At 40.5% G+C, this 26,812-nt stretch overlaps 1 protein-coding gene across 3 annotated transcripts in view; it reads left to right on the forward strand.

The window, feature by feature from the left end:
• The window catches only part of thsd7ba (thrombospondin, type I, domain containing 7Ba), an 86,079-nt gene that overhangs the window by 37,421 nt on the left and 21,846 nt on the right, over nt 1–26,812 (forward strand). For all 3 annotated transcript variants that reach the window (XM_085920974.1, XM_085920975.1, XM_085920976.1), the window contains 12 exons: nt 4,905–5,751; nt 6,600–6,848; nt 7,842–8,011; nt 10,312–10,470; nt 13,518–13,718; nt 16,946–17,137; nt 17,911–18,142; nt 20,452–20,567; nt 22,029–22,161; nt 22,603–22,706; nt 24,436–24,630; nt 26,359–26,625. In XM_085920974.1, coding sequence (XP_085777100.1) covers nt 4,905–5,751; nt 6,600–6,848; nt 7,842–8,011; nt 10,312–10,470; nt 13,518–13,718; nt 16,946–17,137; nt 17,911–18,142; nt 20,452–20,567; nt 22,029–22,161; nt 22,603–22,706; nt 24,436–24,630; nt 26,359–26,625 — 2,865 coding nt within the window. The remainder of the gene's footprint in view (nt 1–4,904; nt 5,752–6,599; nt 6,849–7,841; nt 8,012–10,311; nt 10,471–13,517; nt 13,719–16,945; nt 17,138–17,910; nt 18,143–20,451; nt 20,568–22,028; nt 22,162–22,602; nt 22,707–24,435; nt 24,631–26,358; nt 26,626–26,812) is intronic.

Raw genomic sequence — 26,812 nt, forward strand, 5'->3', positions numbered from 1 at the left:
CGCTGTCTTGTGCTCCAAAATTTGTGTTTCTATGGATGGTTGCTATGCACATGAGTCACTTTCATGCGGCGGTATATAGATAAATTCAGACTTCTCTGGTGGCAGCGCTGCGTAGCTGAACTTACTATCATACTACTTTTTTTTTTAAAGTTTGTTTTAGCTCTCAAGATAAGCACAGTTCTGTAGGGAACACCATCGATTCTGTCAGGAAACCTTGAGTTTATATCAGATTTCCCAAACATTCCATTAACTTCTTGTCTCTTCCTGTAATTCTAAAAGATAAACAAGATCTAAAGTGTGTGTACATATATTGCTATTGATTGAATGTTGACAGCTCAACTCACTCTGTTTGGCTCTGTGGAATAAAAAGGGGCCAAAATAATAGGCCAAATCTGAACATTATGTTGCTGTGCTTGTAAGCAACCGAAACAAAGCAGGAATGTGCAGCAGCCTGTCAGTAATCAACATGTCAGTAATGTCGATTCTATTCATAACTCCCCCGATGAATAATGATAATCCAATTATGGCAGCAAATGGTGTGAATCACGATCGTTTGCTCCACTTTCCTCGTCGTGTCTGGGTTCAATATGTGAAATATTTCACATTAATGATCTCCAAGTCAACAGTCCTTTAAGCACGATGGGACAGTCTGCTCTTGTTTTGATTCTGAATGTGGAGTCGTGATTCTCCTGGAACTCTTTGAGGGAGATACATTCACAGTGGTACCTTGACTTGTGAGTTTGATATGTTGCATGACCAAGTTTGTAAATCAAAATATTCAATTATCAATTTAACTTAAAGTAATTTTGACCCTCAGTGGAAAAAAAATGGACAACTCTGATTTAAAAGTTCTTCATGGAGGACCAGCAAAGAGTCACAGTAAATTAACATCAATGCATAAAAATCCATCATTGAACTTGTTTTCCAGTGGTTCAAAAAGTGCTCTTTAGTTCATTCAGTTGTCAGTACACGAGCAGCAAGTACTTGGCAAGTTGAAATGCAACATAGCTTGGCGTACTCTCGCTCTATATTAGAGGTGAAACAAAGCGGAACATTATCCTCCTCCTGAGAGGAGCTCGGGGAAAATCTCTCAACAGATGTGCAACCATGACGGAATGTCAAGGTAAAGTGTACAGGAAGGATAGGTCGGCCACAAATCGATCCCGCTTGTTCTGCATCGAGCTTTAGCGCTGCACCTGCAAACACAGCTGTATCCATAAAAATTCCATTAAAATAATTCCCTCTTGGCATTTATGTCATGTTTGAATCTATGTTAAACAATTTGTTGGATGTTACATAGCTCGCTTCAAAAAATTCCCGAGTTGGAGAGCAGCACAGACTTATCACAATGGTCACTTTGTCCCGCCATGTCTACAATGGCGAGTATCATCACCCAAACACCTGGGCCCTTCTGGAGGTTAGAAGATATGGCCATTAGTTCTGGTCCAGTGTGTAACAAAGCAAAATCCCAGGTCAGTGGACGGCGGTGAGCAAGAGGAGTGAATGACATCGTATCCAATTACTTGTCACCTCGGCACAGGCTGCTCCGGGGACTTGAGAGAGCCACAGAAGACGAGCAATTGCACGGAAAGAGATTCAGATCGCCGTAGCTTTAGCTGCTTCCCAAGGCTCTAGGCACGATGTCTTAAAGCGAGACAGACTAAAGCATACACACATTGATACCGGCAAACCCGGCATGATTTTTTTTTTTAGTCTGACATCAAAGTGCGGCCTTCATGTACTGTATTTGTGAATATGAACCTTAAGGGAAACAAACAAGGATTCCATTCACTTAACCCTCATTTTATCATTTTTATAATTGCACTGTGTTTAAAAGGAAAGCTTTTTTTTGGGGGGGTGTCTTGTTATTGGGCCGCAAAGTGGAAGTGAGGCAGTCATCAAACATTGTCAGACGAGCTTTCGTCATTGTTGGTGATTAGATAAAATTGAGGATAGCGAAGATAGCGTTAGCGATATGTTCGTCTTCCGGTGGGCTTTGTGGTTATTGTTTAGCATTCAAACAGCTAGTGCTGATCCTGTAAGGATGAATGCTGAATCTCAACTACAGCCCGGTGGGTACATGAGCATATAGAAAAGCAGCCTGGGGGTACGGAATTCATTGGCGCAGAATGCTGAAGTCTCTTTCGATCTGTTGACTTGAGCTAGTGAGAGGTGCGTGCGGTACGAAAGGAAAACAAGCCAATACACATGCCATTTGTTGAACTTTTTAGGGAAATAATTGAGAAGTTTGCCTTAACATATAATTTACAACTTCTACTGATTGACACCTGACATCGTTTTTTTTTTTTAGAATCATTTCTCCCATCACCATCCTGGCGATTGATTGGTTACCTGTTGATAATCTGTAGATCTTCTACATCGGCTTATATAAATATAATTGAAGAATGCTCATGAATGGCAAATGATGGAAGTGCGGCACTAGGGACATGGATGCATAATGTGGCCTGGTGGCATTTAATTAAAAAGTCTCGCGGCACACAATACAAGTCAAACTTAACTCCAACTGGGAGCTTGGAGATGATGCTGGGAAAAGTGTCAGTGAGTAAAATGAGGAAGGAGGTAGTGACTGTGAGAGGAAATTACCTTCCATGTACTCCATAACGTGGTGGCTCCCATCTTTAATCCTGTCAATTATTTCTCATCCCCCTGTAGTTAATCGGCTGTTCAATCTTTCATCGATGAACATACGTTTTACCAAAATAAACATCAAACGTTGCCATAGGTAAGAGAGGGGGGATTTATTCTGTATGAGTGACAGTATGTCAACTCGTGCAAGTGATTTAATGTGTGTTTATTCAAATGATATTCAAGTGTGAAAGGAGCAGTTGGGCAGGATGACATCGAAAGAGTAATGACAGAACCTCCCACTGTATTTTTATCACGACCGCATAACCCAATTTTTGCAATCAGACTGAGAAGGAAAGTAAGAGAATGTTGGAATAGACTTCACTGGCAGGAAAAGTGAATTCTATGGTACATTGGAGCAATGTTTGAAGAGGATCGGTTGCTCTGCACTGTGAAACTTAAATCTTAGCCTGGGAAATGACTTTTTTTTTTGTCAAGTCAAAATTAAGGGAATAGGGTTTGAATTTAAACATTCACATTCAATGATGCCGTTAAATGTTGGCAGTAAGTAAAACATAAACCAAGGCTGAAACATTTGAAGGAGATATTACATTACAAACAAACATTTGGACAATAATAGCTTTTAAACTGCACACAAGGTGAACGATTGGGCACCCACATGTCCAGTTAATTTTTACTCAACTTGCCCAGTGAAGCTTTTACCAAATGTAATTAAAGGGACCAGAGACTTTTAACAAATATAATTAAATGGACCAGAGAGAAAAGTCATTCCACTGTGCTCATTTTTTATTTTTTTTGGACTGATTGCTGCCTGCTGCTTTTGATGAGATTGTGTATTACTCTTGTTTGCTCCCAATTTGTATCCATCTGTGAGTTTCCAGGGCACAAGAGAATGCTTTAGAGTAGCTTGTTATTGCCATCTTTTGTCTGACTTCAAGTGAAGGCTGCTGAAAAAAAAAAAAAAAAAAAAAAAGAAGCTTATTGAAGCTGCATGGGTCTTTTAATTTCTGTCTTTTTCAGTATTGTGTGGTAATTGGCCTCTTAACTGAAACTTTTTTCGGGATTTTAACATATACATAGAGTCGAGAATAGCAAAGCGCCTAAGCCCAATAAGAACTGAGGCCGACTTCTTCATTCCTGAGAGGCGGACGGGTGCTGATGCTGACAGATCGAGTGCGAGATTATTCCGAGTTTAGGAGCGAGCTAATGCTTGTGTTCACTGGTTCTTCTGGCAATGGAATCACTTAATCACACTTCCATAAATCATGCGTAGCCATTCCAGCAGGGTTTCCAAATGGTGGTGATAAAAGGACGCAAGTTCCATTAGTGACTGTGAGAATGTGTGCTTGGATGACAATCAGAGTGTATCTCTTTAGGCTTACTTTGGTTGGGGTTTTTTTTGTTTTGTTTTATGAAATGCATAAATGTTATTTCTCTTCATAATGAGTCATACTTTTAACAATCAATATATATTATCTATCCAAAGTGGGGTATTTTGTTTAACATGTTTCAAAAAAAAATAATTGAGGGTGTAATTTGACAAAAGAAATTGCATCAATGCATCTTCAGATTAAGGCAAACAAACTCAATCAAATGCTCCAATGAACTATGACGTAATTAATTGAAATATGGCCCCCTTAAGCATAATGTGCAATTTCAAAGTAGTGCCCTCTTGTTAATGGCTGGTTCAGAAATAAAGGATCCATTTAAGAAAAACACCTAGACTGCACGAGAATCCCATAATTACTCCTAATGACGAAAAAATCTAACAATTTTCAAAAATAATCTGAACAGATAATTCACATCTATTAATCACAATTTGAGTCATAAGATTTACAGTATATACTATATTGAGACTCATGAAAATGTCTTTAAAAAAAAAAAACATTGCGGAATGTCAATGCAACCAAGTTGACATCACGGTCAAGGTCACTGTCTATAAAATTTCCCTCGGGGAACCTTGCTGCTGATGTCGGTCAAGCTTCTGGTCGGTCCTCACATGGACTCGAGTAAACAACCATTTTGGAATTGAGCAACTAAGTGAATTCATCCTTTGTGATAAGAGATTTGCACTTGATTCCTATACATTGATTTGCCGCTAGCTTGATTGCTTTTGGTTCCATTCTTTCTTTCTTCATGAATAAAGTAATCATGGAGCTTAAGTGATTGGCCTAGAATCATATTTGATTGCAAACTAGCCGAAAACAGGAATTTAAATCCCCCTGCATAGCGTTTGGATGTTTTTTGTTTTTTTTTAAATGAAAATGTTCTCGTTTGGTGTCTTTGCACTTCTCCAGGCCAGTGGGGTCATTGTATGGGTGAAGATTGTGGTACCGGTGGAGTTCAAACCAGGACCGTCTGGTGTGTCCACACAGAAGGCTGGACCACCCACCGCTCTCACTGCAACCACATGGACAAACCTGAAAGTCGGCGGCATTGCTTTAAGGTGTGTGACTGGCACCAGGACCTCTTTGAGTGGGAGCTGTCCGCCTGGGAGGGCTGTGTTCTCGTACCTTTTTTTTCCAACGAGCTTAAGCTGCGGACCACGGAGTGCATTACGGCACAGCATGGGATCCAGAGACGCAAAGTGCAATGTATGCGCACTTCAAACCGCACCGCGGTCACTTCGAGGATATGTGACTTCTTTTCCCAGAGACCGCCAATGGAGCAGGCATGTCTCATCCCCTGCCCGCAGGACTGCGTCGTTTCCGATTTCACCTCATGGTCAGGTTGTAGTAGGACATGCGACAGCGGCCTGCAGCATCGGACGAGACATGTTCTGACCACGCCTATGTATGGCGGTGCCAGCTGTCCAAACTTGACCGAAACCAGGACTTGTTCTGGTTCTGTCGACTGCCCTGCCGGGGAGGACGAATACCAGTATAGCCTTAAAGTAGGAGCCTGGAGCGAATGTAGGCTCCCTTATCATAAAGATGGCCTATTGACTGGTCGGACCATTGTGGATTTTAGTAGTAACAAGGAGAACAATACAGTCATGCTGCACAGACATGACTCCCTTGACCGTCAACATCATCACGACCATCGTCACTATCGCAAGTACCACATGTCGTGGGAGCTGGAGGTGGGATACCAGACGCGGCAAATACGTTGCACACGCAGTGATGGGAAGAACGTAATGATGAGGTAAGATGACAAAATAGCAATGTTGTCAACCGTTTCTTGTCATTGAAAACTACCAATCAGAATTATACAGTGGACACCCCTTGCGTGATGTCACCGTGCATACTTAAATTTTGCAATTCTGTAATTGGATTATTTTTTTCAGTTTAAATGTCCTGTTAGCGACCACATCAACATTGCGCCAAAGCACTATTGTGTTAAATGTCAAGCACTGCTCCTTCCCTGTCTCTGCTGTTTGAACTGACTTTGGTATTTAGCTCTTTGATAAGAACAGAGGATGGGCACACAAACATGACTACACTCGCACACACACACACACACACACACGCACACACGCACACATGCACAGGTTTTTGTTTTCTCATTTCCACCTAGCACAAGTGTCACACTGCAACAAATTGTCAGCAATCAATTTTTTTTTTTTCGTCTCTAAATGTTGCCTTTGTGTGTGTTAATGCCCGAGACTGGTTAAACTGGGATAAAATTGTTATTTCCCAACTGAGCTCTTTTTCACTCTGTTTTCCTAATTACAGCCTAATTATACCAAATTCAATCAGGATTGTAGCCCTGTCTTAATAACGAGCCTAATTTAGCAGTTTAAATTGAACAATAGAAACGGTAATTATATGACTAATCTTCTTGTTTCATGTTGATCGAATCAGCAATTGTGCAAAAACTCATTTCATGTCAGCTTCTTTAATTTAATTAATAAAAGTGTAGTTCAAGATGAAGGATTTTGAAAAAAGTTAAGGAACATACCATTAAGACTTACAGTCTTGACATCTGCTTTTGCTACCATGTGTAGTTTTGAACCCTTCCCACTCCACCGTGTTTATCGTCTCACCCTGCAGCCTCTGTGCCAAGTACAACTCTCCCGTGACCTACCAAGCCTGCGTGATGCCTAAAGACTGTCACACCTCTGATTGGCTTTCATGGAGTCCCTGCTCGAAGACCTGCCGATCTACCGACCTGTCTCCCGGGTACCGTCTGCGGTCACGAGTCGTAACACGGATCCCACTGAGCGGGGGCAATAAATGTCCTGTCCTTGAGGAAAAGGAAGCTTGCAACATTATCGGGGATTTACTTCCATACTGTCCAAGGTATGTTTTTTTTTGTTTTTTTTTTTAAGACACGTTTCTCATCATTACCATCCTCTGAACGGAATGTAAGGCTCATATTTAATCTTCTATGCCCACGCTCTCAAAATTCATTCTCATTTCCAAAGCTTTCTAACCAGAATGATTACGAGTATACCCAAAGGCTACAGATATTCATGATGTTGCTATTCATTTAATTTGTCCCTCTACCTTAAGAATTGATTTTAATTTAATTTCATATCAACTCCTGCAGCAGTTAAAGGGGTTGTGGTCCACAGGGTCTGTCGTTGTTTTTCCAGTCACGCCTTTAAAGTAAGATGGTAGATAATCACATTCAGTAAATAATGTAGTCAGCTTTGTTTTCCTGCAGGAATATCTTGTTTTATTTGCTATATCAGAGTGGAGGATTCACATGATTAAGGAAAAACTCATTACGGAGAATAAGCATCTGATAGATTACTTAGGGCGGTTGTTCTGGAGACCTCCTCAAGTAATATTGCTTTTTGCTCCAGTGCACTTTTCATGACAATGACTGATCATTTGTTTAGAAGTTCTACAACCTTCCCTCACTGATTTGCATTTTTTCTCCGAGTACACTGTTGTTTTTTTCTTGCCACAAAGTTATTTTCATATCAACTGACATTGGTCTGGCACCACAAATTTAATTAGGTTAAGGCAGTACTCTCTTATCTGTCTTTTCCAAAGGCACTGTTAAAAATGGCTTTGACAACACACATCCGTTGTAATTCACAATACAATTTCATAATAGAAATGGAGTTATGAGAAGCTTAGTCTCATTATTATCAACATACAATATAATTGCTTGATTTCTGCACTTTTGGTCACATCACATTTATTGTAGTAGCTTCTTTTTCATTCAAGTTAATTGGGATCAACCATTGGCCAATTGAAAACATTGTCACGAACCGGTCATGCCCATTAAGCTGGCAAACTTCAAACTGTGTTCAAACTTTTTGGTCCTCTGGTCCCTTTCAGGTATGAGTGGAGGACCACCGACTGGAATGAATGCTTGGTTTCCCCTTTACTGAGCAAACTTGACCGGCGTTTGGCTAACATCAGTAGTCTCTGCGGAGGTGGGGTGCAGACCAGAAAGACATACTGCGCTCAAGTTCTTGATGACTCAACTCCACATCACAGGAAAGAGGGTGAGACAAAACCACAGTCATCACGGCCCAGCTTTGCTTTGAAGCGTACAAAGACATCGCAGCCATGCAAGAATGAAGAATAAAAAGCAAGCAGTGATGGCAAAGCTTAAGCATGTTCAAAGTATATATCAAAGCTTATCTTCAAGTACAGTAGACTCTCCTGGGAGCGACTTACTCATTGCCGAAGCAGTTTCATTTAAAACGTAATCTGCATTGAGAGACAGCACATCCCGGTGCGGTGTGAAAATAGATAAATGCTGGCGAAGTGTTCGTATTGTTGTTTACGCCATCCGGCGAATGCACTCGGCTGACATTGTAAGCATTAAAACTACAACACTAAGTAGTTGTCATCAATTTGAAAGTGTTTTATGGCAACGCCGTGTCAGTTGTAGGGGATGAAGGAAGCTTGGCACATCTTGTACAAACGTTGCTTCCACAGCAGTTTAAAGTGTCACTCTGTCCTCACTGGATAAGCTCTTGTAAAAACAGCAGTCTTCAGGGAGCATGTTTGCGAGGAGAATAAAACATCTGAGGCCGGGGCTAGTGGCCCGGCGAGACTATAAAGCTCAGAAAACAATTTAGCGAGACAGTGAAACAATTATTCACACCGGCAAAGGTGTGATGATACACGTTCCAAGGCAAAGCGGAACCATTTGTGTATTCAGTTCTACAAAGAACAAAACTGGAAAACATTTGTACCATTCAACATCTTGACATTTTCATGCTGGCAGGGTACACATTCTTGAGGTTAAAAACATGTTCATGTCAGGAAAGCAATGTAGTCATTACACAACAAATAATCACAATGCTATCAACCAATCATGTCATAGCCTTTAAGCAGTTTTGCTGAATTGGTCGAATAAAGTACATTGCAAGGAAAAACCACTTAGCGCCCAAGAATATATAGTTCACGTCTCCTTACATTTCCGAAACTCTCTCTTTCGAGGGGAAAAAAATAGAACTTTAGCCATTATCATTGTATTGTCAATGAGACCAAGCCATTTTCAACACTTTGTCAATAATTTGTACAACAGACGCAGTATAGACTGTGAGAGTATCGTAACTTATTATTTGGAATTTCAGAAACTTGTCCTACATTGATAGCAAGTTAACCTGTCCAATCGGAAAATAAAAGATAAATGCTCGTAGCCTCGTTCCATATCATAACCTCAGTGCTTGGAGGTCAGAGTTTTTTTATTTATTTTTTTATTGTGCAGTATATCAATGAAGCGCTCTGCGGTGCGGGACAAAGATCAATATGTAAGCTGCTGTGTTTACAACCCTGGCACAGCTTCAAGTGATGTAAAGCGATGTGGCTTGTGGCTTCAACGCGGAGCGCTTCTCTAGCGCGACTTATTCGGAAAAACAGTTTCCTGCTGTTGGATGTCTACAGCACCGTAATTGTCACCCACAGTTTAGGGAACAAAGACGATAAATGTGTAAAATGCGCTTTTATCCATGTGTTTAAGCATGCATGTTATTTCTACGCAGAAGATCAAACACCATGTAAAATGACTCAGGGCAAGAAGACATTATGCAGGAAGGACATTTGCTGAATCTCTCTTTGGGCTCTCATTTAAATGGAAATGTGATATTCACTGATGTGTGGAAGTGCATCAAACTGAAATATTAGGTTAAATAAAAACTCTTATTGTGGGCAGGGAGGAAATACTTTCTTATAAAGAATTATTCTACCATCTAAGACAGATGTTTTATGATTGTCCGCAAACTACACAAGCATTTGTTGTGCAAAAGGCCTACCGTAATTTCTAGACTATTAGCCGCACCAGTTAAAATTAGGAGAAAATTCTGCTTTGTTCATATATAAGACGCACTAGATTATAAAACGCAGGTGTTTTAATGTTTAATTTCGATATAAGAGAATATGCATAAATAAATAAAAAATAAAAAATAAAATATATATATATAAATCATGAAAAATCCATAGATAAACTGCACTGAACTATAAGCCGCAGGGTTCAAAGCTTGTGCAAAAAGTAGCGACTTATAGTCTGGAAAATACGGTACATTTGTATTTTAACATGAGTCAGTCATGTAAGTATAAATATGACCAATTTGTTAAAATAGTTAGTCTTATTTTCAAATCTAAAAATCAAAATGCCAATTGAGCCTTTAAGACAATAAAAAATAAATCACAATCATTCCGTTTTAACCTTTTCTAGGCAAACAGGTATGCAGTCCTGTATATCCTCGCAAGTGGCGCAGTAAAAACATGCACGCTACTTCCTGTGTGTGCTGAAGCTTTACTTAAACCAGCTGCGTCCCTCATGTTTGCACAGTGTCCAGGCCTGTGACTGCCAGACTGTGTGCGGGTCAAGAACCTCCCTTGGCGGTCAAGAACTGCTCCATTCCCTGCCAACATCGCTGCCTCCTCTCCCACTGGTCATCCTGGGGCACCTGCGTACATGACAGCTGTAAAGATCCACAGGGGAAGAAAGGTATTGGATTACCCTTTCCCTGGTCTGCAAATTTAAGAGAAACAAACAAGTTGATCATCTCTAATTATTTTTCTTGACGCTGCTTGAATGTGATACATTATTGTGGCACGGTAGGGCACTGGTTAGCACGTCCGCCTCACAGTTGAGAGGGTGCGGGTTCGATTCTACCTCCAGCCCTCCCTGTGTGGAGTTTGCATGTTCTCCTCATGGCTGCGTGGGTTTTCTCTGGGCACTCCGGTTCCCTCCCACATCCCAAAGACATGCATAGTAGGCTGATTGAGCATTCCAAATTGCTCGTAGGTGTGAGTGCGAGTGTGGATCGTTTGTCTCTGTGTGTGCCCTGCGATTGGCTGGCAACCGGTTCAGGCTGTCCCCCGCCTACTGCCCGATGCTTGCTGGGATAGGCCTCAGCACGCCCGTAACCCCCGTGGGGACAAGCGGCACAGAAAATGGATGGATGGATGGATGGATGGATGGATGGATGGATGGATGGATGGATGGATGGATGGATGGATAGTCACGGCAGTATCCATCCAGCAATTCTTCTGATAAAAAATATAAATATGTAGCTAATATGACTTGAAATTGATACAGATAATTGTACAGATGGACAAGATGGGAAAATTAGCACGCGGTAGGAAAATATCTATTTGCCGCCGAGTTTCATGACAGATTGCCATGTTATATATTAACAACCAGCTGCTCGTAGTAACTGAGTTGAGTACTTTCAATGTAATCAACCAAATTTAAACAAACTGAAGAGCTGGTGCGAATGCTAATGATTTCATTTGAGAGCTGTGTTATCTTCTGAATAAACAATCACTATAACAGCAGTAATACAGCAAACAGTGAGGTCGATAGGAAGGTTCAATTAAGAGACCAGGCGAGATCATATGAGTTTTTGTCTGGTCTGTAAATGAGAAGTCCGCCATGAGGAAAAAAAGCAACACACAAACGAGCCATGACTGAGGAAAATCAGAAAGCAAGTGCGCCGGTGTCTCAGATCTCCATCCCCAGGAGGTTTGAAGAGATGGATAAGATGCTTTCTGAGTGCGTGCAGTCGTCTAGCATGCCGGAAGCCTTCAGCAGGATGGTGCTGTCTCGGCGCCTTTCGGAGCAGGTGAACACGTGTGTCGCAGCCTTTAGACAGGCACTCCATTTATGTGTGAGCGTTCCAAGGCTGTCAGTGTGTTAGCGCTCTGCTAAAAGGGCAGCACGACCTCATCGCTGTCGTGCGTAAATGTGCATGAAAGCCCCCCGGGGAACAACTGAAGTGTGGATTGTTCAGGTCAGTGCCCACACCGGTCTCCACGGGACCACGAAGGCTTGACTCCCAGACAGCGTCATTAATATATTTTGCTGGGTAGAAGACGCGGCATCTGCTGTTTTGGACATCTTTCTTCTCGAGTGACGCATTATGTTGAGGCTTTAGTAGACCCAGAGCACGTGAAGGAAACCATACAATATCAAAAGAAGTGGGCCCTGTTGGAAAATTGTTCCAATGTGTTTGCTTGAAGTTCTTGGAATGTAATACCCTCAAGGTAGACCAAAGGGGAAGTTTGCAATTTAAAAAAAACCACACATTTCCTACCCTGTTCTGTGAAGAAAACTTTCCAATCTTTTGCCTTTAATTTGAATTTTAAGAAACCATCACGCCTGAGGAAAACCAACCAATCACAGAAAGAAACCAGGACTGACGAGATGTCAATCATTTGTTGTGCACTCGAGGGCACACTCGTAGCAAATTTTCCGGAAATTGCTTACTTATACCATTTGATCATGCAAAACTGTGTGGACATAACATCAACCCTAAATCAAAATCGCACTGGAATGCAGCAAGAAACTTAAAAATATCAATGCTGTGTCAGCGGTATAGTTTACTTGTTCAATAGACTGTGAATTACCCTGCAGTAAATACTTTTTGTCTTCTACCCGACTCACAGTTCTTATCAGATTTGACTGTGATTTAATGTAAACGCATTTCACTGCGGGGTTTATTTAATAGAGCTTTTGTAATTATTTTACTCGAGGTCACGGCACTGACAGGAGTGTTGTATCTTCACACAGTGCTGTAGCTCAACTGCCTGAAATAACCAGCATGACCAAGAGGCATATCAATTATTAACATCACTTCGTTACACCCTTGCCAAAATAAGTTTTTTTTTTTTGTGGTGCGGATTCCAGCAGAGGGGCATCGCTGCAATTGATCCACACAGTCTCTCGTCTTTAAGCTTCCTCATAGACCGAAGCTACAACTCGGATCAGCCTCCTGAACCTGTGGGTCATGTTCGTAGATTGTTGGAGGATGTATTGTGGAGGTTCTGACCCTCCTGGAGATTAGATGTTCCACCTGTGGAAGGAAATAACGTAAGACCTTTGTGCCAAATGTCAGGTCTTTGTTAAAATGAGTAGAGCTGAAGATGAATGGGGCTGTTGCTCCACTGTAGTGGAAACACCCCAAGGAGGTGGTCAGAGGCAAGTTTACATTATTTAATCTCCAAAGTTTCTCTTTGTCATCCAGAATTGAAAAGCCTCAATAGTTACTTACTAAAGTTGGTTCTTTTCGAATAAACCGTTCAGTCATGGCCAGTCAGCAAAGTGTGTATTTATTTGATTTGAAAGAGAATGACTTCAATTACAAGACAATTTCATGCTTTAGAATGAATTATGGGCCTGAAACAAAATGAGGGAGAGGCTTGATAATAATATTGCTAAACGTTGCTGGATTTACATTGTTTAGACATTTTAGCATTTCTATGTGTGTATACGCGTGTATAGTATATATGGCAGTGTGTGGAAAAAAAATTGCACACAATGGAATTAACACAAAACTAATCCTAAAAATATTAAAGATAAAATAAAATATGTAAAATTTTGTTAAAATATAGTTTAAAAAATGTGATTTCACTAAATTTATAAATAAAACAAAAGAAAACATTATGAACATTCCAAAATTATTATGGTCCTGGTGTTTATACCAAATGCATTATGTATTGCAACAACCAACCTCGTTTTTTTCCGTTTTCTCCTTGGGTCTTCCCTGCCAGGTTTCATACAAAGGAGAAGAGAGGTGTTGTGGGCATCCAGCAGCAGTCCACTGGATGTCTGCCCTCATCTGGTGGAATCCATCCCCTGCGAGGATCCAGCTTGCTACCTGTGGCAAATACAGCAAGGCGAATGTACACCCAGCAAAAGCACTTGTGGTCCTGGAACTTTGGTCCAAAGTGCAAAGTGTATCAGTGCTGAAGGTACTTCTTCCTTAAACTATAAAATTGTGATATTAATTAAAAAGGTTATTTTTATATGGGTGGCTCACAACTTGTCCTCATGATCAAATGAGCACTAATTATTATTGTATTGATACATTCTTATTTTTAATTAGTGTATTTTTCATTAGTTACTGATCATGTAAACCACAGAGAAAAATGTTCATACTTTGTAGAAGAAGTTTGATGTCTTTCATTATGCATAAGCTCAATTAAAAATTAATCATTCTTTTTTTTTTTAAACCACAGTTAAACTAGAATTTCAACAAGTAATATGTGCAACATTGTGATAAATGTATTATGTGATTATGTTAATTATTCATGAAGTGGCCATCACTCCATTAGTTGCAGGAAAAATTCAATGATCAAAAATTCCATATCCTTGCTTCCTTTCCTCCATCCTAAATTCCTTCCACTCTTCATTTTTTCCTTCATTAGTTGCTCATCTGCTAACTAATTATCCTCCATCACCCACTTAAGTAAATACATTTTGGCAGGCAAAGCGTCTTGTTGGATATAAGGGGGAAAAAAATGATATTAGCAAACTTGAATCCGTGTGAAAGATAGCTGACATGTTGATCGCTGTTTCACTTTTGATTGACTTGTGAGACCCTCCGAGTGCACAGCGTCAAGGCCACCTCAGAGCCAAGTCAGTGTAATAATGAAAAACGACAAGTTAAAGCGCCAGTGAGGCATTCTAATTAGTTGGCTGGATCACCTCAGCTGACACCTCCATGTGAAAAGAGCACTTGCCTGACTCGATCTCCTCACCCGAGATATTCTTAATTCTTCCCCAAGCTTTTGACCGTGACTGAAAGTTGAATTATCTCCTTTGTCGCCACTGGAGACCTTCCCTGCAGCATCATTACAACTAGTGCTCATCCAGCACCTCCATCTCCTCTCTCGTCAGGGCACCAGAACAATCTCATTCTGGGGGAACCTCCAGTGCCCCCCTTGGAGCTTGCAGAATCACTTTTATATATATATATATATATATATATGGCTGGATGGATGGACGGACGGGCGGGCGGGTGGGTGCATGACGGACGGACGGAACTGCTAAGTTCAAGAACATTCCATTCTGGAGTGCTGATTAAAGTCCAATTTGTTCTGATTTATTAACTTTTGTGTGTGTGGTCAAACTTGGCCACCGTAAAACTTATATATAAATTCTACAGACAAAATTTGGACATGGATTCAGTGCAAAGCTGAGTCATTTCTCTAATGAATTTAATGTAGTGCTGCTTGCTTGCAGCTCCTTATTACAATTGAATGAAGGTGTTCCAAAAACAAAGTCATAAATTAGCTTCGTTTTTGATTACCGGTAATCAAAACTGAATGGATGGTTTGCTCGGTCATCACTATTCTCTGTCTACTTGTATTGTTTACAACCAAATTGTGTTAATTTCAAAAAGCCTTCACAGCATAGGCTTCAAATTGATTCTGGGGCCTGGCCAAGAGAGTCATTGCAGGGTTATTCCAGGATACTTGACGGGAGAACGCCTCAATCTTGGCAATATACAATCCGACCATACTCCTAATTACATTGTGCTTCATCTATTCTCTTGGCCTTGCCAGCTGTCTATTCAATTCACTCCACATAGGAGAGGTCGTCCTCGGTGTATGCGGATCAGCAGCCGCAGTGTGAAATGTCTGTACATCTTCATCAGAGCCTGTTTGTTGATAAAAATGACTCGTGATTACACACCATTTCAAGTACTGACACCTTCATTATCACAAATTGAGTGAGTTTATCATAACTGTATGTATTGTGTTTCAGTGCCGATATGATTGGGCAGGTCTGATTCTAGCGCTTCAGAAGATCCACTCTTGGCCTACTTTATCAAGCTCCATTCTCTCTGATGTTCAAGTTTAATTGACAATCACAAATACTGTGAAAGCTTGAAAGTTAAACCGAAAATCCCACGGATTGGAAATTGCTTTCAAGCTTGTTTGGATGAGTGTCCAACATTATACGATTTGGAATGTTTTCATTTTGAGCCCAATCCAACTGAATGCTTTTTACCATGTACCTTTTGGATCGGTTTGAAACAATCATGCAACTGTTTAAACGACAGTAAGAGTATCAAGCCCACCTCTCATAAATAATCAAAAATTGTGATTCTTGATAGCTTTTCCGTGACCCCTTTTGATAGTAACCACCGTTTATTTTAAAGTGCCTCATTTTGCAGTGTAGCTTTGTCAGGCCATCTGAGCGGATTGAGTATATTTATTGGCTACCAGGCAAAGGTGAGAGGATTATCTATAACTACCGCAGTTAAAAGATTTATCGGCGGGTGGGCGAGCAGAACAAAAATCATTTCAATAGGTAGCGGCGGTATTATCTGAGAAGAGCAGCAACTACCATTCCCTGTATTAATATTTCAAAAGGACCTCAGGGCAGCCATCTATTTGCAGAGTTCCCCCACCCGTGGTGTCTCTTCTTTCACACACCCAAGTTGTGACTTTAGGTGTTCTCGCATATTTCGTTTGTTTATTTGTATTCGAGTCATTTCCGCATAAATAGATTGATGTGTAATTTATTTTTGCATATTCACATACAGGCCTCAAGCAATTTAATGTTGTTTTCTATGAGCTGACATATTCTATTTGTTCATTGTGAAACGAGACGTAATAAAATCTATTCTAAACTGGTCAGAAGTTGTTGTTCGCTCTATAATTGCCATAGGCCATTGCCCTGATGTCACCCGTGGGATTTTATCAGTGCCTTCAGACAACTAATGGCTTCACTGTAAACACCGTAGCTATTTTAGTAGCTGGAGTGAGATCAGTGTCGCTTTATGGACAAAAGGTTTCCAAAATCCCCTAAGGAGTCGTCCGTATGTGTGTAATGAAGTGATCCCCACATTTGCTCTCTAAACTGTTCTTCTCTTACACTGAGGAGAATATCCTGGAGTGGAAATAAAAGAACACATTTGTGTCAAATGTGCCCTTGGGTTGTGATTGATTAAAAACATTTTCCATTTTATTTTTCAATAAGTTCAAATAAAACCAATGAAGCCGGTCTACCTGAAAGTTTTGGAAACATGCTAGACAGAATTGTGAAAAAGAATCATAGCTAAGAGTTAACTGGGAGCAGTTATGAATATTCTATTAGTGCAAGATAAAGGATGAAGGACACACTGTAAAAACTGCATTACATCTGCAGTTTCATTTTTATGCAAGTCTTGTTTACTTCTCATATCCAGGCGAGGATGTACCCACAACATACTGCACGGAAAACCCTCCACCGACGCAGGCGCCCTGCGAGGTGGTTTGTCCTGCCGACTGCGTACTTAGCGTCTGGTCCCCCTGGTCCCCCTGCTCACACAGTTGTGCTTCGAAAACAGCAGAGGGTCGACAAAGTCGCACACGCACTGTCTTGGCCCTCCCTGGGAAAGGTAAGGCGGAACTCTGCATACTTTTTCCTCCCCACTTGCCCATTTACAGCTCACCTCTCCATCTGTCGGTAGCTAAGGGTGAGGTGATCATTTTGTCGCCCAAACCTTCATTGCTTAGCCCTAATGATCCTTGAGATGCGGCTCCAAATGTTAAATGTGACAATGACTGGTAGAGCCAAAAACCCACTGGGAATATGTCTGACATTCTGCCACAAGTAAAATTCTTACTGTGAGAATATGGCCCTGCTCCCCCCCCTCCCCCCCCATTTCCTTGCAGTGGGGCTAAATGCTGGAGTCCATTGTAAATGTTTGTCCCTTAGTCAAGGCCAAACAGGGAACAGCATGTAAAGTAAAGTGTCAAGGGCACAAAAAGAACACATCGGTGGGTGCTTCCCTCTCGATCCCCTTGAACAGACAATCGTGCCGTTTTTCTGAGAAAGAATTGTACTGCAACCCCAGTGATCGGGTCATGCTAATAAGAAAGAATGGCAATAAATTAATCATATGCAAATTTATTTTTGTTGGCATATTCTGCTCAAATGTGATTATAAAGTTCAGTTTCATAGAGGACTTTTTTCCTTGCTGGAATATGTTTCAAATTTGGTGGTGGTGTTGTTTTGGGCGATGCTGGAACGGTTTGTCATTCCCATTGATTTCAATGGGGAAAGATGATTAGAGTTTACTCGAATGCATCTTGATGGCTTTACCTAGTTGATGCATTCACCTGACGTGCATTAAAGCGACCTCTGTATATGTATGTATGTTTGACCCAGATGGGAAAGAGTGTCCAGGAGCTCCAGCTTTGGAGGAGTGGAGAATTTGCAATGACCATCCCTGCCTGGTTTTCTATTGGGAGGCTTCAACATGGGGGCCCTGCATTAACGATAGTGCGGATCAGAACAGAACTTACTTCCGCAATGGCACCGCCACCTGTGCTATGGGAGTCCAAATTCGTAAAGTCACTTGCATGAAGATGGTGAATGGTGGAGCTGTTGTCAGCAAAAGGTAGGATGTGCAACTTGCTCTTTCTGTTCTTTTAAATCTAAACTGGATTTTGAAATCATTTCCACATTTATATACAAAGTGCTTAGTTTTTCTTTTGTTAAAGTTTGAGGAATTAGATTGTGGAGCCCCATGTGAACATGTAAATTGTGTGAGGATTAGATTTCTTTTTGCTCATTTAAGATATTTGGCATATTAGTTTGATTCTTGGGATTTTAAATAATTCTCAGAGGAAATTGCCTTCCTTGACTTTTGTGTATTTCCCTTTTCATTTATTCCTTTTACCGTTGTTACTACTCTAAACAAGACAATTCCAAATCGTGTTATTTTTACAATGCTAATGCTGGCGCCAGGAAGGTGCATACATAATTCATAACATTTTGCCCTTCCTTAGCTCCATATATTATTGACAGTGCTCTAAACTGAATTATAGAAAGGATTTTTACCCCTTACCCCTGTGTTACCTCCTACACAGCAGTCTTTATGAAAAGTTGACAATGTGGCAACAGGTTGTCCTTTTGCCGAGTAGACGCGAATGTAAAGCCATCCTGCTTCGCTTCATTCATCACTCATTGCATTATCTGCTAATTTATGTCACTTATTTTCCTGACTGGAAAAAATAGGAAATAAACCAGTTGTTTAAATAGATGAAAAAGATCAATGCATCTTCTAATCAGGTGGTGATATGTTATCTTTTTTTTTTTTTCTTTTTTTTTTTTTTAACTGATCAGCTCAGAATTTATCCCATCTCCATATTTTTGGAGTAGCTGGCAATATTCCCCAGCTGCCCAGTAGCATTGCTGTGCCTTTTGGCATGCATCGCTGCAAAACAGAGAAGGAGGATAAAGTTGAGGAAGGAAAGTTGCATGTCGCTTTTTTGTACTGAGGCAGACTTTGATCAGGTTCCTTGTGCCTGCTGACTTTCTGCTACTGGCAGAATGTGGCACCATGCTGAGCCTCAAGTGGGACCTGGATCTCGGTTGCCAGGTGGAGTAAAGCCACTTAGCAGGGGGTTGGGGAAAATGGTCTGAGCCTGATGTGTGTCTGTGTGTGCGTGTGTGGACTCCTGGTGTATGAAGACATCAAAGCATATGATTTACTGTACATAGCCACGTGAATTATGAAATATTTCAAAGTTGCAGCATTGACAAAAACACTGCCGGCGGCCTGTCATAAATATACGATACAAACTATCTGACAGCCTAAACAAAGTGAATTCATTGGTTAAATAATAGTGATGTGCTTTTAAAAAGTCTGACAATGTGTCCTTGAGGCGGAAGGAACGTATTTGTGAAGTGTTTACCTCGCCTTCCTTTAGTCAGGTTTAATAAGCAGCCATTTTGTGAACTTTAATTGGGGGTTTTTTTCAGACCAGGAGTCCCCAGGGTCTTATTGGAGCTAATAGTGGACTGCTGATGCTCTGCTTGTAAACACACATTCACATTAGCCTTTAAAGAATTGCCATGAAGCAATAGACTCGGGCGATTTTTGTTTATTAAACATTAGTAAAAGTGCCATAATGCTTTGTATCGCAAGTTATTAATCAATTGGCCATAATTGGTCACTGTAGCTTTCCTTAGGGCGGCATTAGATTTTATCAATGGCATAACATCACTTCATTAGGAAGCCATTGTGATAATTAAGGTGATGATTCTCAGCACTAGTGTGCTTGAGAGATCATCAGAGGTGCCGCAAGAAAAAAAAGTACAATTTCACCTCGTTTGTGTGAAAATGAACATTTATGACGTTTATCTTTGCTAATCTTTCTATGCCAGTGACAGGCAGAACTTGTCGCACTAATGAGGATGAGCACTTGAGACAATCGATGGATGGATGCGAGGATTAGGCAGTCCCTTTTTTTTTCTCTTTTTTTAGCTCCGCTCATTAAATTTCTACCAGCAACCTTTCCAACTTATAGTGTTAATTATACATGTTTTTTTTTTTTTTTTTTAAACGATCCCAAAAAGTCAATTCCGAGATTTGTCTCTAAATCCATATTTGAAAAGAATTGCGTAAAAATTTAGTGTATGTAAAGTCCAAGAAGCAAGTGGCCCTAATCTGCCAGACATCATGTATGAGACAACTGTATCGTATTTATTTAGTTTTTATCCGTCGACATTTTGCCTAGGCTCGTACAAGCAGTGGGACAAATAATCTATCATGTTTCCTGCAGGGAGATGTGTGATGTCAAGGACGGGGCACTTGTTTCACTGCACTGTCCTGTTAGTGTTACCGGCAAGACTCCGAACATTTATCACTCATCACCTGAGGGATGAGTACAATATAAGAGCGCTGTTTATGTGTGCGTGCAGATGCCCAGATTCTGCTCGTCCGGTAGCGATCCGGCCCTGTGTTCTTCCCTGCGTGAAAGACTGCATTGTGACACCCTTCAGTGAATGGACGGCCTGCCCATCAACCTGCATGCCAGGTAGCCTTAAGCATACTTTACTGAATCCATTTGAGAATTGTACTACTGCCCAATGTCGACTGGGATATGCTCCAGCACGCCCGCGACCCCCGTGGAGACAAAGCGGTGCAGAAATGGATGGATGGATTTACATAAATGTTGTGGCGAGAGTCTGAACTTTAGTTGTAGGTTTTGATTTACCATTGCTTCCTTTTTTGTGTGTAGACTGAAGTATTTGCACTATTTTTCCAGCAATTTCAAGGTCATGTGTATACCGTATTTTCCAGACTATAAGGCGCACCGGACTATAAGACGCACCTTCAATAAATGGCCCATTTTAAAACGTTGTCCTTAAATAAGACGCACCGGACTATAAGGCGCACCTTCAATAAATGACCCATTTTAAAACTTTGTCCTTATATAAGGCACACCGGACTATAAGGCGCACCATTATTGCATCATGTTGATTCCAAATCAAATCATTCTCAAAAAATTGGCCAAATCATGGCTCATATCTTGCGAGTCACTCAATTTCAAGGCACCAATGTTTTTGAATCATAGTGAAATTCCAACCGTATATATCTAGCTCAAATTCATAAACGCACTTGAATATTTAAGTCTCTCCAAACGATTACCCTGCCTCATGCACCATTGATTTTTTTATTCCTCCTTCACTAATATATAAAATATTACATTGGCTTATGGATTCCTAAAAAAAGATACTTGATGGAAAATAAATATTCAAAACAATTGCACCAGCAACTCATCTCTATAAATATTCTTTGGCTCATTGATCCGCTGATGATGCAGTCACATTTCATTTTACCATTTTTAATGTGTGGTGATTAGTCTGTGGTCGTTATTATGTCGTATGTCCAGAAATTAAGGGCTGTTTGTTGCACAAAATTATAGTCATACACAGGCACACTAATTATTATCAATCAGCTTAGACGATACTTGTTTAGGAAACATGCACTCAAAAGTTTTGACTTTGAAAATGGGTGGATCAGGCAAAAACATGGAAAGTCAAATTGATCTAAAAGCTGCTTAATTTTTTATGTTATTAATTTGTTTTGGCTCTTTTGTTTTTACCGTTTTAACAAGCACTCTATAGTGTGAGCTGAATACATTTTCAGGATTTGTTTAAATTTTTAATATAGATTTAGAACTAACTAACTGGTTAGTTAGTGATTTGGATCACATAAAAATATAGTGTCGATCTGGTGGAGAGTGCTTCTCACAATATTTTTTTGGGTGTGGATTTATTGGAATGTGGTTGACTCATTTAAAAAATATCCAGAAATTATTACATATTATGTGATTGATTGGATGAGAAGTCAAAGTCGGAAAGACAAACTTTCAAGTACCAATTATGATTCGTCACTGATGACCTATTAAATTTGATATTTTGCAATCTACATTTCACACTTTTCCAAAACCTGTGTTAAACTGTTATTAATTTATTTTTTTCCCCCCCAACAGAGAATGCTACTTCTGCTACACAGTCTCGGTACCGGACTATCATTCAGAAGTCTGCTAATGGAGGCCAAGAGTGCCCCGACACTCTTTGTGAAGAGAGGGACTGTGAATCACTCCGGTCATGTCCAATTTACAGGTAAATCATTCTATTGACGCCAAGAGACGTAATTGGCAATGAAACTTCATAAAAAGCCATTTGGGCATAAGAAAAATATTTTATTTACTTCCGATAATGTGCGAAAGCTCTTGCTTTTAACGCAAGGATGTTTATTTTTATTTTTATCTTATTTATTATGCTTTTCAAGGTATCACTCATCAAGGTTTTCTGCTTATATTTTAACCTGCAGTGTTCCCAAAAGCAGCACACGGCAATTTTGCTTTTACAAAATACAATCTGAACGCATTTCCTTTCTACCGCTGGTATTATTGTCTAGCTCATGTTTTTGTGCATTGGGACGAAAAGGGGCCCAGATGATTCATTCTGAACCAACACAATGTCGAAGGCCTTTGATGCTGCTTGAGTCTTTCCAAGCTAGCAGTTATCCTCACGTCTTTGTTTTGTTGTTTTTCCATTAAGGTGGAGGATACACAAATGGCACACCTGTACCTTGGTTCCTGAATCTGTCCAACGTAGTTTATCTGGAACAGCAGAATCCTGCGGAAACGGCTTGGAAACAAGAGGCGAGTCTTTTTGTTATTCCACAAGTATTTGTCTTTCACTACTCATTTTTAAGTTAACTGTCCTTATTTAATGAGTCCTAATGGTCATAAAGGCTCCTTTAACAAACAACTGATGGAGCCATAAAACAGGCAGGCAATTTGTCCTGAGAGTATAATAAGATGAATCTTTCTGTCTGTTGTCGTGACCATCTCATCACGCCACCGGTTCCTTATTAATGGAGCAAGCCGGACAGCCACGGGCACATTACAGACTGAAAGATAACTTATCTTGTAGCACGAAAAAAAAAAAAGAATCACACTTGCAGACTAATTGTAGATGATTACAAGGAAAGCAGTTTTATCAATATTCTCTAGTTTTCATCTGCTGTGCTGCAAAAAAAGAAATTATTGACTCCAGCAACAACCAGATGTGCCACCACGGATGGACTTAATTACCTGAGCCAACTAGGATGACCGGGTTGGTTATACGCATAAAAATGCTCTAAAATAAGTGCTTTCTTTGCAAGCACATTTCCTGCCTCACAAATTTCTGGTTTGATTGTGCAGAACTGATTGTGACCTTCACGTGTGTCAAACATGAAGCCTTTGTCCCATAACCAGACACCAAAGCGCTTCAAATGGCAAAGCGTTCGTATTAAAGACGTACTTGCCCTAACAAGTAGTTTTCTGAGGATCGAGTTGTCAAAAATGACAACATCATTTCATCCCATAATGTCATTTCAGTATAATTGTGGACTCGCTAAGATGAGCGCAAATGGGCCTAGAAACTGGCCCGATCGATCACAGTAATGACGATGACATCTGCCACTTGAAAAAAATTGGAAAATTCCGGCTTGCTTTCTTCCACTTAACTTCATAATTGATCTACATTTTTTAAGCGACTCAATGCGCCTTTTCCGGTAAGGAAAGACGAATGAAGCATTAGCAGGTGTAGGGCAATCGTCCCCGACCTTTAGCGATTCACCTTTTCATTATGATTAAAAATGCCTGCGTTTAATAACCTGTGACATTTCAGACACTTGGAGGCAACTTAGAATGTACCAGGGGTATAAAAACAATGAACTTAGTTGAAGGCTGCGCCAATAAAATGAAAAAGTTATACATAATTTGGCGCCATAGAGTGTTTACATATTTGACACTTTTGAACGACACACTATGAATAGTTGGATTAACATAAAAATCTAATTTGATTGGTGGTAGAATACACATTATTAAAAATTAGGATGGAAAATGTAACTGGCTCTGGCTGATATAAATAGAAATAAACTTTATTCGATGGAGAGTAATTCAATAAGATTCTTCCCCAAAATGTGGAGATTGTGGAGTAGGAGCCTTTTCCTAAAATGTCCTTTCAGCACTTCCTCCAAACATATCACCTTTCTAAAGTCGTATATAATTAAAGATGATCCCTGTCTTCTGGCTGAGCTGATGTGAAATACCACACATGTGGATTTGGGCAACCTCGCGGCTGAACAAATTCCATCGAAAATAGAGTTGAGAGTTCACTTTTTCCAGCATTGGAATCTGCCAAGAAAAGGACAATGGGGTTGAACCAGTAAGCTAATGACTTGGTTGGAACTGCTGCAAGTTCAAGTGGAAGGCAGTCAATTGAATAAATAAATAAATAAATAAATACAAAACAAATAAATACATTTCACGACAGAGAGAATGCAGTTACCTAAGGTCCAATGTAATCAGAGTCGCTTCTTCTCCTCCTCCATATCGACAGGACTCAGTTGCATCGGGGAGGACGACGAGGCGGCCAATTTGACAGAGTGCCTGCGCTGGGCCACCGGTCCTTTGCCTGCTCAGATCCGAACCTGTCGTGTGCCATGCAGGGATGACTGCACTCTAACGGCTTGGTCCACGTTTTCCGAGTGCACGGGATGTGGCGACTTCCAAAGTCGCAAACGTTCACTCACAGGTAAGAGTGGATTGAATTGGAGTTGAAGGAGCAAAAATGTTCACCCCCTTGAATGTGGAGCTGAGCTTTCTACTTTCCCAGTAGTTATCTAAATTGAGTCTTAAATACCATGTAATCCCTGATTTCAACACAGATGGCCGAATTGGAATACATGCTGTGTTTGCAGAGCAGGCTGGGTACTATTTGTCTTCATGAATATTTGAGTCAGTGCCACAGGGGCTGTTGTAAACACACCCTGTCTCTTTTTGTAATGCTCTTTGAATCCAATTCATTAAAATGTGCCAGAGTTGGGCAGTAGGTCATCCCTGAGGGTCGCATACATGTGGCACAGTTTAGGGCCCTTGTAGCGTTTAAATGTCATGACTATTTCTTCATTCAACAATTGTGGGGCTAATATTGAGCCTCTTATAAAATTCATCAGGTGGTCAAGTAGTCAGTTCCTTATTGTATACATACTCTGATTATGAAAGCTATGACAATTTGAATGCGGAGAATGTCAACTAAATGGAAGAGATGGTTTTTCATTTGAAGAGCTCTTTTCGGCTTTCAAGACACCTTCACACGTTCTCATTTGAGGCAGCATCAAGAGCAACTGGGAGTTCAGTATCTTGCTAACGGGAAACTTCAACATGGTCACAAGGGCTTAGAATCAAACTCACAACCTTTGGCTTGGGAGACGATCACCCCCACTCCCCACATGTCGGCCCTTCTTGAAAATGTAAACCGTTGCTTTAGTGGTACATAATAGCGTTTCTCTGAGACGGATTGATACTCTGAAACGACAGCACACCAACAATTATAGGTTGACACCAAATTATAGACATCTGAAAGCCTTCGTCACACATCAACTAAAGCAAAACATGCAGGCCTCTTTTTCTATGCACTCCTGTTGCTTTCTGTGAATGTGTTGTTAGTCTTTAACAATTTGGAAATTTGAGTGAAAAAGTCAATTATAGCCTGCTCGTCTGATGATGTGTATTATATATCTGTGGCTAAGAAACCACCAACTGTTTAGAAATGAAAGGATGATTGGTTTATTGATTGCTGTATTTCCTTCCATTTTGATTCATTTAATTTGACTCAATCATTTATATTTCAAACACGCTTTTTAGTAGTTCTTGTTATAGAGCAGAAAGTTGTGAACAGCTGGACGTTCAAATGTTTTGAGGATGTTCTGCTGGAAAAGTTATATAGTGCATTTTAGGTTCATCTTAACCCGAAAGCCCCATTTCCCAAACGTTTTTGTGAGTGCGTGTATTTGCATCGACAGCCTGGCTCAGACACTAGTTGTGTTGGAATGATTGTTTCAGACAGAGCAGATGGTATTCAAAAGAAAGGAAATGGCATATACTGTAATGTTCCATTTCATAAAAAGCATTATTTGACGTCTACAAAAAAATAAATAATAGACGACCAGCTGTTGAGGCATCAAGATTTGTCTTATGATATATTCGCCTGTTGAGAATTAAGATCTTTTTGTAGCCGCAATTAACGGACACAGTTTGCTCAATTCTTTTAAAGATATTGCAATTCAAAGTGAATACTTTTTGAATGTCAAATATGACTTTCCAGCTACGCAGTATGCAGAAGAATGAACTTCAAAGACATCGGTGATCTTGCTCCTTGCTGTGTTAATATGTGGTTTTTTTCCAAAATAGAATAACCACAGTATGTCAAACAAAATTCCTGCTCAGTGAATCATCTTTTCACCATGCTGTCATCCATCAGGTCGCAGCAAAAAGAAGGAACAATGCCTGAATGAGGCGTTGTATCCTCTCGAAGAGAAAGAACCTTGTCCCTGTGAGGAGTACTTGTCCCAACCTTATGGGAACTGGTCTGATTGCATCCTCCGCGAACCTTCCACTCCGGGGTCGCTGCATATTTGGATGAGCCACCGAGAAGTGAAGGAGTGTGGTCAGGGTCTACGTTACAGAGCTGTGGCCTGCATAGATCGGCAAGGACGCCTGGTCCAGCCGACACTGTGTACAGAGACCGGTAAGCACCCCCCAAAAAAAATATCACTTACGAAATATAGCTTGTGTAAGAATAATGGGCATTGTAAAAGTTTCACTTTGCCGCGCTGGCACAGTTGAGCAGAAAAACACTCATTAGTCTGATAATTACTTCTTGGTCACAGTGAGCAAGTGTGCCAGAGCACAGGCCAATGTGTGGAAATTATTCA

Source organism: Syngnathus leptorhynchus, chromosome 9 (assembly GCF_054491065.1).
Source record: "Syngnathus leptorhynchus isolate UIUO chromosome 9, UIUO_Slep, whole genome shotgun sequence".
NCBI lineage: Eukaryota > Metazoa > Chordata > Actinopteri > Syngnathiformes > Syngnathidae > Syngnathus > Syngnathus leptorhynchus.